Source organism: Coregonus lavaretus (assembly GCF_964263955.1).
Source record: "Coregonus lavaretus genome assembly, chromosome: 12".
NCBI lineage: Eukaryota > Metazoa > Chordata > Actinopteri > Salmoniformes > Salmonidae > Coregonus > Coregonus lavaretus.
The window spans coordinates 31,607,536-31,621,524 of NC_139999.1; the positions used below are offsets into that span (position 1 = coordinate 31,607,536).

The 13,989-nt window shown below is 42.0% G+C and overlaps 1 protein-coding gene across 1 annotated transcript; it reads right to left on the minus strand.

Annotated features, from left to right (window-relative positions):
• Positions 1-3,671: 3,671 nt before the first annotated feature.
• On the minus strand, positions 3,672-7,245 carry LOC311137845 (oxytocin receptor-like; the record flags this gene model as incomplete). Its single annotated transcript, XM_084172445.1, has 2 exons — positions 3,672-3,880; positions 6,381-7,245. The coding sequence occupies 2 exons, from the start codon at positions 7,243-7,245 to the stop codon at positions 3,672-3,674; spliced, it is 1,074 nt and encodes a 357-aa protein (XP_084028571.1).
• Positions 7,246-13,989: the final 6,744 nt, after the last annotated feature.

The window sequence follows — 13,989 nt, forward strand, 5'->3', positions numbered from 1 at the left end:
GACAACAGTTGGTGCGATTATTCGCAAATGGAAGAAACACAAAATAACTGTCAATCTCCCTCGGCCTGTGGCTCCATGCAAGATCTCACCTCGTGGAGTTGCAATGATCATGAGAACGGTGAGGAATCAGCCCAGAACTACACGGGAGGATCTTGTCAATGATCTAAAGACAGCTGGGACCATAGTCACCAAGAAAACAATTGGTAACACACTACGCCGTGAAGGACTGAAATCCTGGCCCGTCTGCAGTTTGCCAATGAACATCTGAATGATTCAGAGGAGAACTGGGTGAAAGTGTTGTGGTCAGATGAGACCAAAATCGAGCTCTTTGGCATCAACTCAACTCGCCGTGTTTGGAGGAGGAGGAATGCTGCCTATGACCCCAAGAACACCATCCCCACCATCAAACATGGAGGTGGAAACATTATGCTTTGGGGGTGTTTTTCTGCTAAGGGGACAGGACAACTTCACCGCATCAAAGGGACGATGGACGGGGCCATGTACCGTCAAATCTTGGGTGAGAACCTCCTTCCCTCAGCCAGGGCATTGAAAATTGGTCGTGGATGGTTATTCCAGCATGACAATGACCCAAAACACACAGCCAAGGCAACAAAGGAGTGGCTCAAGAAGAAGCACATTAAGGTCCTGGAGTGGCCTAGCCAGTCTCCAGACCTTAATCCCATAGAAAATCTGTGGAGGGAGCTGAAGGTTCGAGTTGTCAAACGTCAGCCTCGAAACCTTAATGACTTGGAGAAGATCTGCAAAGAGGAGTGGAACAAAATCCCTCCTGAGATGTGTGCAAACCTGGTGGCCAACTACAAGAAACGTCTGACCTCTGTGATTGCCAACAAGGATTTTGCCACCAAGTACTAAGTCATGTTTTGCAGAGGGGTCAAATACTTATTTCCCTCATTAAAATGCAAATCAATTTATAACATTTTTTACATGCATTTTTCTGGATTTTTGTTGTTGTTATTCTGTCTCTCACTGTTCAAATAAACCTAACATTAAAATTATAGACTGATCATGTTTTTGTCAGTGGGCAAACGTACAAAATCAGCAGGGGATCCAATACTTTTTTCCCTCATTGCTGTAGTTATTGTCCCTGCTGATTTTAGTATTTACTTGCAGTAAATGCCATTCCATTCTACAGAAGACTCCTGAAATATGCAATGGCTTAGTTGGGACTGTAAAGGCATGCAGAATTTGGAGAGCATGATATCCAGAGCAATGTAAAATAATGTATTTGAACTGGGACTGAAGTTTGCACTTATACAATGTGCAGTTATCAGTAATGGGCTGGAGAGCCATTTTATATGACATTCTTGGATTTTTCGGAAGTCATCGTCACACTATGAACTTCCTTTCTTTCAGTCACTGACTTTTTTTTTTTTTCACTGACTAATTAAGGCGAAGGAGTTGGTTGTGTTCTTTGTGTATTCATGACCAACTACTGAAGTGATGTCATTATAAAACAGAACATACTGTACTGCTGCTGTTATTGTATACTGTGATGGATAGATATAGGTAATTGGAGATGCTCAGAATAGATAATTGACTGTGTGAAAACACAATCAAGCCAGGCTCATGTGTGGAAAATGTAGCACTTTATTCATCATACATATTATACTGTGCAAATGATATCAATACAAAGAAAAGGAACATGATTTACAAATGTACAAATGCTTTATGGTATAGCAGTGCAGCTAGTCACACAAATTCGATTTAACTCATTACACAATATATGCATGTTCAAAAGCAGTGATAATTTTCACAATTAAAACAATTATGGTCTATCTAACTTGCATTTATCAAATCAAAGTTTATTTGACGCATACACAGCTTTGCAGATGTTATCGCAGGTGCAGTGAAATGCTTATCAGCATATGAAATGTTGTTTCCCTCAGCTAATCGTTTTGTCGCTCTATTAGCTGTATGATTGTGGTTGTGTACCATAGACCATAGACTAAAGTGACAGTTTTTGATTGTGTACTTAACTAGACATTTTATCCACTGTGTTTAATGCTGTAGCTGCGTGTAGGCTATATGCTGCGGATTATGTTTGTGCATTGATGGTGTGCTTGGTCTCACTTTTTGTAAATTACAAAATAGATACTGGGGGATCTGTTTTAAGAAGAGAGATCATTAGAAATGTAGCAATTCTGCAATTGTACAACAGACACCCTCTTACTAATGGTGCCCAACTCAAACAGGAAAGGGAATTATATAAGAATTCCTTGAAACTCCAAGGAATCTCCCAGAAACAGCTCTGTTGCAGAACAAACATAAAATGGCTTCCAGGAATCTGAAGCTTGGCAACCTTATGGGCTTCATGTCAAATGGAGAACATAGACCCACAAAAATGTTGTAGTTTATTTTACAATCGAATGCACTACAAAATCAGTAGTCTTTCTCAGTTTACAACAGACATAAACATAGAAGACTTTCATACATCATTTTTTGTTGAAACAAAGTTTTCAAAAAATCTGTCTAGTCTTTCTGAAGTTGGCTAGTAATCTGTTAGGTTACATCAACATTGGACTATGTCTGTGAACACACAGCTTCTATTTTGTAACTGCTTCTTTCACTAGGTCTCTGGCATAATAAAAGCACCAAACAGCTGAAGATGATCATAAGATTATTGTTATATTGAATGAATCTATTGTAAACAATCACAGGCAGTAAATACGGTCTACACTATACAATCAAAATGTTTGCAGGTGTTAACTGGTGGTGTTAGATTAGATTTGGACAATTATTCACAAAAAGGTACCAAACTAATTCAACCTCTGGACCAGTGTTTCCCAACTCCACTCCTCGAGTACCCCCAACAGCACACATTTCTGTTGTAGCCCTGGACAAGCACACCTGATTCAACTTGTCAATTAATCATTAAGCCCTCAATGAGTTGAATCAGGTGAGTTTGTCTGGGGCTACAACAAAAATGTGTGTGCTGTTGTGGGTACTCGAGGACAGGAGTTGGGAAACACTGCTCTGCGTGAATATTGATATAATAACCATAATATTGAAGTCAACTTGGAGTCACGCTATGGCATGTTGTGTGGTCCCCCCACTACGACTCGTTCGGAAAGCATGCAGTTTATTATGCTACATATTAAATAAATGATGATGAACTTCACAGGGTGGTGAAAGTGCAAGGTGATGAGCTTGTAGCTCCTTTCCAATAAATATCGAGGGTCTTCTTCTGGTGACATGATAATCGATGCTTGGCTGCCATTTGACAAATACAAATAAGATAGCGCTGTTGGCTAAAGCGCACGCGCCAATACCAGACTGGGCACACTCGTTATATAATGTAATATTATTGTGAGAAAACCATCAGTAGAGTTGAAAATGTGCTGGAAAGTCCTTTAACTTGTATTTTTTATTCGGTACATGGGGATTTAACCGCAAAAGTTATGTTTATGTGCACTACGTCATCACGCGCGTACAGGCTTTTATCTGCAACAAGTCAATTTGATGGAAACACATCGCTGGTGGGAAAGCGCATATTGTTTTTATGCAGATTTTAGAATATTCACATTCAAATCTGTCGGAAACCTAGCTAATGTCTCTCAATCTGATGTTGTCTGCCAGAGATTTTACAACCGTGATATATCTCCCTGTGACACCCAGCGCAACCCTACATCACCAACGGAAAACCGTGTGCTCTATTTGGAGTCGGAGATGCTTTTGAAGCTCATGTAGAGCGAGCTGACTACTGTGGCCTCGTAGTTAATGGAGTCTTTCCCGTCAGAAGGCCTTCGGCACAGCACTGTCACCAGTTTATTGGGCAGCTGGCCGCTGAAGAGCAGGTAGATGCAGGGGTTTGCACAGCTGTTCAGACTCGCCATCAGCATCAGGATGGTGAACGTTGCGGCTGCAATGACAATAACACAAGGACAAATGATGCACAGTTACTGCAACCTATGCCTCGATCACACCGACAGTGTCATTGCATTTTGGTAACGTGGTTTCCATGTGGTTGATACCATTCCATTGACTCTATTCCAGCCATTACTCTGAGCCGTCCTCCCCTCAGCAGCCTCCACTGGTTGCAGAGGCAGTTGCAGTGCATTCTATGTGGTGCATATGTTGGATTTATCGAAGGTATGCATCAAATTGTATGCGTAGATGGCTTTACAGAAATGGTAGCAGAAGGTGAATGTTTAACTTTTGTTGCACACATATCCAGATGATGCTGTGTACCATTTTGCCCAATGACGCTGTAGGTGTGATCAATGTGTAAGAGCCTAAATCAGAGGGTGTGTACCAGTGGTGTGAATACCCGGGGTGTGAGGTGGTTGGAGTTGTCAACAAAGCAGCATGACAAATATGATGTCAAATTTTCTAACTACCAGTAGATTATTTGAGAAGATATATAAAGCAATCTGTGCATCTGAACAACAGCATAAATACACCTATTTTATTTTTGCATGTCAAAAACTGAATGAGCAATGCTGCCACTGTTTTGAACAGATTAGATCATAGGTTACTATTTAGAACGAGTAGCCAGCTCACGTCACAAATGAATGAGTGCACCAGGGAGAACATAACAAGCATGCAGATGCAATAAGTGAAAACACATTATCTAACTGGGGATAGCTCTGGGCGTTCGTAAATTCTGAACACACAACACCCGCAACACCCGTTGAATATGACCGGTGTCAGTAAACATTGGCAAAAAACGTAATTAGATTGTTGCCAGCAGCACAGTTACAGTCACTAACGCTCTAGATAACATGAAAACAGTCTAACCAGCTCTGCTAGGGAGAGTAAAATGGTAAGAGTTAGGTGTTCTCTCATTTGTGTCTGGAAGTAGCTAACAAGCTAGCCACCTTTAGCCAGTTAGCTTGGGCGCTAGACTGCCGTTGTGAGGTCAGAACGCTCGCATCAACCCTACTCCTCCGCCTGAGCATCCAGTGTGTCCAGTGTGCGCTCTAAATGCTCAGAGAGCAAAATGTACTTAATTTATGAAGGGACATTCTAACAATGCTCTGAATTTACCAACGCCCTCACTCAGCACACTCTGACACCCCAGAGGGAATTTACAAATGCACCCTTAGTCAGATATTAGTTTAGAAAGACTTGAAATTGGCATGAGAGCGAACTGTTAACTAGCTAGCAAGCTACCAGCCAACTAGCTGCTTATCAAAGGTAGATAGCCTATCTGGTTAATTTGACCCAAAAATCATCATGCTTTGTGAGTGATACACAAGGTTTTATGCTGTTTTAGTCCACACAACATGTCGCCCTGTCACCTACCCTGATGGACAATAAAAATTGCCAATCTTTTTTGTCCTACCAGATCCACAATGAGAAGGTTCTAGCTAGTGTATCCCTCTGTCCTTCGACTCTTGTTGGATGTAGTTGTCTGGTTTATCAGGTCCCAGGCTCCCATGACTGTTATGATTATTTATTAACAAGTTAATTACAATTTGCTTTTTGCTTTAGCGCCATCTATACCTGATAGAGCAGATCTAGTGACACATGCAGAAGTAAACCGTCTGGTGTGAGAAACTCATTGGGAGCGAGACTAGAGCAGAGCCAGAAGTTCTGACTCAACAGATGCACATTTGAGAGCCCCAGGTCAGTCCATTTACTTTGTGCTGTTATAATACATGCTATTGGCAGTTCCCCCTCATAGCAAATAGCTGGCAAAACAATCCAAGCATTGAGGGAGTTATTTTACGATGGCCCGGATTGAACAAAGGACTGTCACGTCATGAGGAGAAAGCGGGGAGGGAGGAGTGTCCTTCTCAAATCGAACAGTAATCTGTGCCGCTCTGTCATTTTGTCAACAAGGCCAGAAACAAACAACATCTATTTTCCATAAAATAAATGCTCAAATGTCCTAACTAGTTTTCATTGGGAAGGCAGATAAAGCGTTTTTATCAAAAGCAATCACTTTTGCATGGGAAAACACAGAATCCTTCTAATTACTATGCGTGCTTAATTACGTCACTTTTGTTTTGAGACGACTTTGCTGTTGGACAGAGCGGGCACCAAGCTCATGCAATCAACTTTCAGCCAGTGCAAAGCAAGCCTACACATGCGCCAGGGCGAGATTAATCAAACCCCCTCAACATTCAGCATGGCCTATGCGCCCACAGAGGTGGGGCTGCTGCTGGCTGCATGCAGTCACTGAGAAACAGAGTAGTAACTGAACAGCTTGTTCTGAACAATCTATTTTTGAAACAGGAAAATGTACACATCTACCGCACTTTTATGAGCATTTAAAACACAATCCATGAATTATATATATATTTTTTAATATATTTTTAAAAATATATATGGGCGGACCGCCGCTGGCTATATTGAAAGTCATAATTGTGGACTTTATTATACAGTTATAATAAGATTGATATCCATATTCTTACTTTCCGTTGGTGCGTCCTTGTCCCACACAGACCAAAGCTGGACCGTGAAGAACGGAGTCCAGCAGATGATGTAGGCAAGCACGATAACCACTGTCATCTTCACAGTCTTGATTCGTGCTTTGGACACCCCGGCCACGCTGCTGGTTCTGGAGGGCAGCTGAAAGGCAACCCCGCTACCCCCATCCTGGTGCGTCTTTAAGTAAAGGTTGTTCTGGATGGCTCGACAGATTCGCACCTGGCACACCACCACGGTCAAAATGGGCAAGACAAAGATAACCAGCGTGGTCCAGGTGATGTATGTCTTCAGGCCCCAGGGCTGGATAAAGTACGCCCAGCAGTCGAACACCCCGGGCGCCACCTGCACCCGCGAGAAGATGAAGATCTGAGGCAGGCCGCCCACGAGGGAGATCGACCAGGCGATGCAAACAGGGATGTTCCAGCGCTCTCGCCTCCTCTGAAACTTGACCATAGGGTTGCAGATAGCCTGGTAGCGGTCAATGGTCATCACTACGATCATGTAGGTGGACGCAAACATGCCCACGACCTGCAGATACTTCACCAAGCGGCACACCAGGTCCGGTCCGATGAATCTGTCCGTAATGTCCCACATGAGCTGCGGGCACACCTGGAAAAACGCCACAACCAGGTCTGCAACGCACAGATGGAACACCAAGACACGCATCTTGGATACCTGTTTGCGCCGCTTCCACAGAACCAGTAGTAGCCCGGTGTTCAGGATAGCGGCACTGACGAAGATGACGCTGAGCAGCGCGATCTCTACTTTGGCCAGGTTCTCATCCCGGGGCATGTCCTCAACCTCCATCATCAGACTGAAGTTACTGAGACTGCCATTAAACGGGTACATGGTTTAGGTTTGGAGTGCGAAGAGGCGGGTGCCAGCAACTTTATGCACGAGTGGTCTTCTGCAGAGAAACCAAGATTGATACGCTGACCAACTGAGATACTTTGATATGCTATTACACAAATGTTATGATTTGCCAACCATATCTGATCTAAAACTTCTCAAATAATAATTTAAAAAAGGCTGAGTTAGTAAAATGTCCGAGAATTTGAATTATCCTAAATCTCAAAATAATTAATTGCCCACTAATTTCAACCCATCAAAAAAACATAAGGCCATAGGCTAAAGAAACGTAGGCCTATAACTTAAACAAAGACAACTTACTGATATTTAGTTTGATTGCAGTGCGCATGAGAAGTTGGGGAGAGGTCGACATGAGCTGCAGCCTAGTAGTCTATGGATGAGGTGTTGCAGCTGTTGCTCTGCGCTTTCTATTATTTGCTTGGGAGCAGGGTGGAGCTATCCTTCAGCACCATGTCCGCGCGCACAGCAGCTGCCACCTTTCATGATAGCGAGAAGTCTCAAATATGAGCACGTTTATGAAAACTTTTTATATAACTATTGTTTTATTTTTGAACATAACGCTTTCATTTTTTATTTACAGTTCGGTCATAGGCTAGAGTGTTTCAGGCTGCTTGGCTCTCTGTATAGGCTAACATATATTTACATTGTACTGCACTAGGTATACTGTTTACATATGCACCCAGTGTTTGGAAGTTGTCTCAGCCTTTAAAGAGAATCCCTTTCCATAAAGAGCTCAATCAAAGACTCTACAGTATGAGAAACGCTGTGGCTCCATGTTTATAGAGAATAATTCAGGTCATTATGTATTAGCTTCCTGGGAGAATGAGAACAGCCCAATTTACACAGAACTGAGCATTCCTGAAACCTTAACCCCAAATTAGCAGGTTATTGTAAAAAGAAAAAAAGACACTTTCAAAAAACAAAACTTGATAAAATTATCATAATTCATAGGCCTACAGTATGCCTGATAGTGGGTGGCATTGCTTAAAAATGTAATGAACGTAACATTTTAATGCAATTCTATTTCTATGAGTGCACAATTGGACATCACCAGCCACTTACTGTAACTTTCAAGATGTTGGTTATTCAATGGGTGACCAGGGTACAGATCCCACCGTGCTTTGTGTTCCATCCACAAAATGGATCAATACTGACAATTAATGCACTCCTCTAATAACAATCTACCCTAATACCCTATGACCTATAGTCTCATCCTCCCTATATTGGCCTATCCAGACAGACACATCCCAGGACATGCCAATGTAGCAGAACACTATTAGTGTTCCTGACAGCCTCCAGATGTCCTGAAACAGACAGTGTTGATTCTAGACACACAGTTGACTCCAGCTGGTTACAGATGTTTTCTGTGGAAACACTGGAGGAGGAGAAATTACTCTTACTCTTTTGCCCTTTGGGTCCCTCTTGCGGGAGGCCTATCACAAATGTCAATTAATGTGCACAGTGTTGATTTTTTTGTGTTACATTTCTAGTGTTGATTCAGGAGTTAAATTCACTCTGTAAGAGTGACATTAACACTAAGTGGTGTAAAAGAACCAACATTATTGGTGTTAATAGTTTCAAAAGTGTTATTTTAACACCAGTACAGTGGGACTCATATGTTCACTGAAAATAGTGTACATTCAACACTTTCAGAGTTAAATGTACACCATTGATTTTGCTGTGTGGAACACACAAAATATCTGGAGAATTATATCACTAATAACTCTCACTGGGTCCTTAGAAAAATTATCTGTGGCTCTGACTGTCATGATCGTTGAGAGACGGGTCAGACCAAGGTGCAGCGTGGTATGCGAACATGTTTATTAAACTGGATAAACACTAGACAAAATAACAAACTCAACGAAACCGTGAAGTCCTATGGGCTATACACGAAACAAGCCTAACAGGAACATAAACAACAAAAGGCAATGTAACGTGACACTCACTATGGCTAAAACACATACAAGCCGAACAAGATCCCACAACCCAGGCAGGAAAACTGGCTGCCTAAGTATGATCCCCAATCAGAGACAACGAGCGACAGCTGCCTCTGATTGGGAACCACACCCGGCCAAACATAGAAATACAAAACATAGAGTTTCACACCCTGACCAAACTACCTAGAGAATAACAGTCTCTCCAGGTTAGGGCGTGACACTGACTGATAATAATATGTGAATTTGGTGATCAGTTCAGCCTCTGTGCCCAGCGTGTCCTCCACCTCCCTCTGACTCCCTGCACATATTCCCCTGGATCAGAACCCCTGGGAGCTGCAGGTCCTCCTCTGGCATTATCATAGACGTCATCATAGTCATACATCATTGGGTTTTACCCACTGAAGGGGAGGCAAGTTCACTTCCACACAGCCTCCTGGATGTCCAGACTGTGTATGTCTTTCATGGGGAGAGAGATGTGGAGAAGGTGGGATCAGAGGACCCATGTTGTCAACAGAGAGTAAGTTACCTCAATACTGGGAACAATCTTTGAGTCTAACCAATTAGAGGTAAACACTCAATACTGTCTTGGAAAGCTAACACGTCGCTGTGTTTTGTGCATCTTACAGTAAACATATTTCCAAAGAGGACCTTTACATCACACTGATTACATGGAGGCCGCCGGGCACTAATTTGGATTAATCCTGATCAGAGAGACAGACTTTTGAAGTCAGTCCATTTGTTTGACTATACGAGAGAGAGCGAGAAAGAGATATCCATTGATCTGATTAATCAGTCTATGGCCTGGGGGCCAGGGCCTCATGGAGGCTAGAGCATTCAACTCAGGCCTTGAGTAAACTTACAATATAACACAGATGGCAAAATAATCCATCAAACATTGCTTATGTCCCTATATTGCCTATGTTTCCGGATTGCCTCCTAGCACTGGCGTATCAGACACCCCGCAGTCCCCGCATGTCGGGGGAGCCCACAAGCTCTGGGGGCCCATGTGCCTTTAAAAAAATATATATATTTCACCTTTATTTAACCAGGTAAGCAAGTTGAGAACAAGTTCTCATTTACAACTGCGACCTGGCCAAGATAAAGCAAAGCAGTGCGATAAAAACAACAACACAGAGTTACATATGGGGTAAAAAAAAAAAACATAAAGTAAAAAAATACAACAGAAAATATACAGTGTGGAAAAAAAGTATTTAGTCAGCCACCAATTGTGCAAGTTCTCCCACTTAAGAAGATGAGAGAGGCCTGTCATTTTCATCATAGGTACACGTCAACTATGACAGACAAATTGAGAAAGAAAAATCCAGAAAATCACATTGTAGAATTTTTTATGAATTTATTTGCAAATTATGGTGGAAAATAAGTATTTGGTCAATAACAAAAGTTTCTCAATACTTTGTTATATACCCTTTGTTGGCAATGACACAGGTCAAACGTTTTCTGTAAGTCTTCACAAGGTTTTCAGACACTGTTGCTGGTATTTTGGCCCATTCCTCCATGCAGATCTCCTCTAGCGCAGTGATGTTTTGGGAATGTCGCTGGGCAACACAGACTTTCAACTCCCTTCAAAGATTTGCTATGGGGTTGAGATCTGGAGACTGGCTAGGCCACTCCAGGACCTTGAAATGCTTCTTACGAAGCCACTCCTTCGTTGCCCGGGCAGTGTGTTTGGGATCATTGTCATGCTGAAAGACCCAGCCACGTTTCATCTTCAATGCCCTTGCTGATGGAAGGAGGTTTTCACTCAAAATCTCACGATACATGGCCCCATTCATTCTTTCCTTTACACGGATCAGTCGTCCTGGTCCCTTTGCAGAAAAACAGCCCCAAAGCATGATGTTTCCACCCCCATGCTTCACAGTAGGTATGGTGTTCTTTGGATGCAACTCAGCATTCTTTGTCCTCCAAACACGACGAGTTGAGTTTTTACCAAAAAGTTATATTTTGGTTTCATCTGACCATATGACATTCTCCCAATCCTCTTCTGGATCATCCAAATGCACTCTAGCAAACTTCAGATGGGCCTGGACATGTACTGGCTTAAGCAGGGGGACACGTCTGGCACTGCAGGATTTGAGTCCCTGGCGGCGTAGTGTGTTACTGATGGTAGGCTTTGTTACTTTGGTCCCAGCTCTCTGCAGGTCATTCACTAGGTCCCCCCGTGTGGTTCTGGGATTTTTGCTCACCGTTCTTGTGATCATTTTGACCCCACGGGGTGAGATCTTGTGTGGAGCCCCAGATCGAGGGAGATTATCAGTGGTCTTGTATGTCTTCCATTTCCTAATAATTGCTCCCACAGTTGATTTCTTCAAACCAAGCTGCTTACCTATTGCAGATTCAGTCTTCCCAGCCTGGTGCAGGTCTAGAATTTTGTTTCTGGTGTCCTTTGACAGCTCTTTGGTCTTGGCCATAGTGGAGTTTGGAGTGTGACTGTTTAAGGTTGTGGACAGGTGTCTTTTATACTGATAACAAGTTCAAACAGGTGCCATTAATACAGGTAACGAGTGGAGGACAGAGGAGCCTCTTAAAGAAGAAGTTACAGGTCTGTGAGAGCCAGAAATCTTGCTTGTTTGTAGGTGACCAAATACTTATTTTCCACCATAATTTGCAAATAAATTCATAAAAAATCCTATAATGTGATTTTCTGGAGAAAAAAAATCTCAATTTGTCTGTCATAGTTGACGTGTACCTATGATGAAAATTACAGGCCTCACTCATCTTTTTAAGTGGGAGAACATGCACAATTGGGGGCTGACTAAATAGTTTTTTCCCCCACTGTATATACAGTGTGTGCAAATGTAGCAAGTTATGGAGGTAAGGCAATAAATAGGCTATAGTGCAAAATAATTACAAATAGTATTAACACTGGAATGCTAGATGTGCAAGAGATTATGTGCAAATAGAGATACTGGGGTGCAAAAGAGCAAAATAAATAACAATATAGGGATGAGGTATTTGGGTGGGCTAATTTCAGAGCCTGTCAATGATGTCTATAAAAAATATATATATTACATATATATACACTACCGGTATATTTCAAAAGTTTTAGAACACCTACTCATTCAAGGGTTTTTCTTTATTTTTACTATTTTCTACATTGTAGAATAATAGTAAAGACATCAAAATTATGAAATAACACATATGAAATCATGTAGTAAATATATTTTTATATTTGAGATTCTTCAAATAATAATAATAATAATATGCCATTTAGCAGACGCTTTTATCCAAAGCGACTTACAGTCATGCGTGCATACATTTTTGTGTATGGGTGGTCCCGGGGATCGAACCCACTACCTTGGCGTTACAAGCGCCGTGCTCTACCAGCCACCCTTTGCCTTGACGACAGCTTTGCACACTCTTGGCATTCTTTCAATCAGCTTCATGAGGTAGTCACCTGGAATGCATTTCAATTAACAGGTGTACCTTCTTAAAAGTTAATTTGTGGAATTTCTTTCCTTCTTAATGCGTTTGAGCCAATCAGTTGTGTTGTGACAAGCTGCAGAGGATAAGTTCATTAGAGTTACCAGCTTCAGAAATTGCAGCCCAAATAAATGCTTCACAGAGTTCAAGCAACATCAACTGTTCAGCGGAGACTGTGTGAATCAGGCCTTCATGGTCGAATTGCTGCAAAGAAACCACTACTAAAGGACACCAATAAGAAGAAGAGACCGTAAAGCATGGCGGAGGAGGTATTATGGTGTGGGGGTGCTTTGCTGGTGACACTGTCTGTGATTTATTTAGAATTCAAGGCACACTTAACCAGCATGGCTACCACAGCATTCTGCAGCGATACACTATCCCATCTGGTTTGGGCTTAGTGGGACTATCATTTGTTTTTCAACAGGACAATGACCCAACACACCTCCAGGCTGTGTAAGGGCTATTTTACCAAGGAGCGTGATGGAGTGCTCCATCAGATGACCTGGCCTCCACAATCCCCCGACCTCAACCAAATTGAGATGGTTTGGGATGAGTCGGACCGCAGAGTGAAGGAAAGGCAGCCAACACGTGCTCAGCATATGTGGGAACTCCTTCAAGACTGTTGGAAAAGCATTCCAGGTGAAGCTGGTTGAGAGAATGCCAAGAGTGTGCAAAGCTGTCATCAAGGCAAAGGGTGGCAATTTGAAAATATATTTTGATTTGTTTAACACTTTTTTGGTTACTACATGATTCCATATGTGTTATTTCATAGTTTTGATGTCTTCACTATTATTCTACAATGTAGAAAATAGTACAAATAAAGAAAAACCCTTGAATGAGAAGGTGTTCTAAAACTTTTGACCGGTAGTGTGTATATACAGTTGAAGTCGGAAGTTTACATACACTTAGGCTGGAGTCATTAAAACTCATTTTTCAACCACTTCACACATTTCTTGTTAACAAACTATAGTTTTGGCAAGTCGGTTAGGACATCTACTTTGTGCATGACACAAGTAATTCTTCCAACAATTGTTTACAGACAGATTATTTCACTTAGAATTCACTGTATCACAAATCCAGTGAGTCAGAAGTAAACATACACTAAGTTGACTGTGCCTTTAAACAGCTTGGAAAGTTCCAGAAAATGATGTTATGGCTTTAGAAGCTTCTGATAGGCTAACTGACATAATTTGAGTCAATTGGAGGTGTACCTGTGAATGTATTTCAAGGCCAACCTTCTAACTCAGTAAGGACCTTGTGAAGATGCTGGAGGACCTTCTGAAGATGCTGGAGGAAACAGTTACAAAAGTATCTATATCCACAGTAAAACTAGTCCTATATCGAC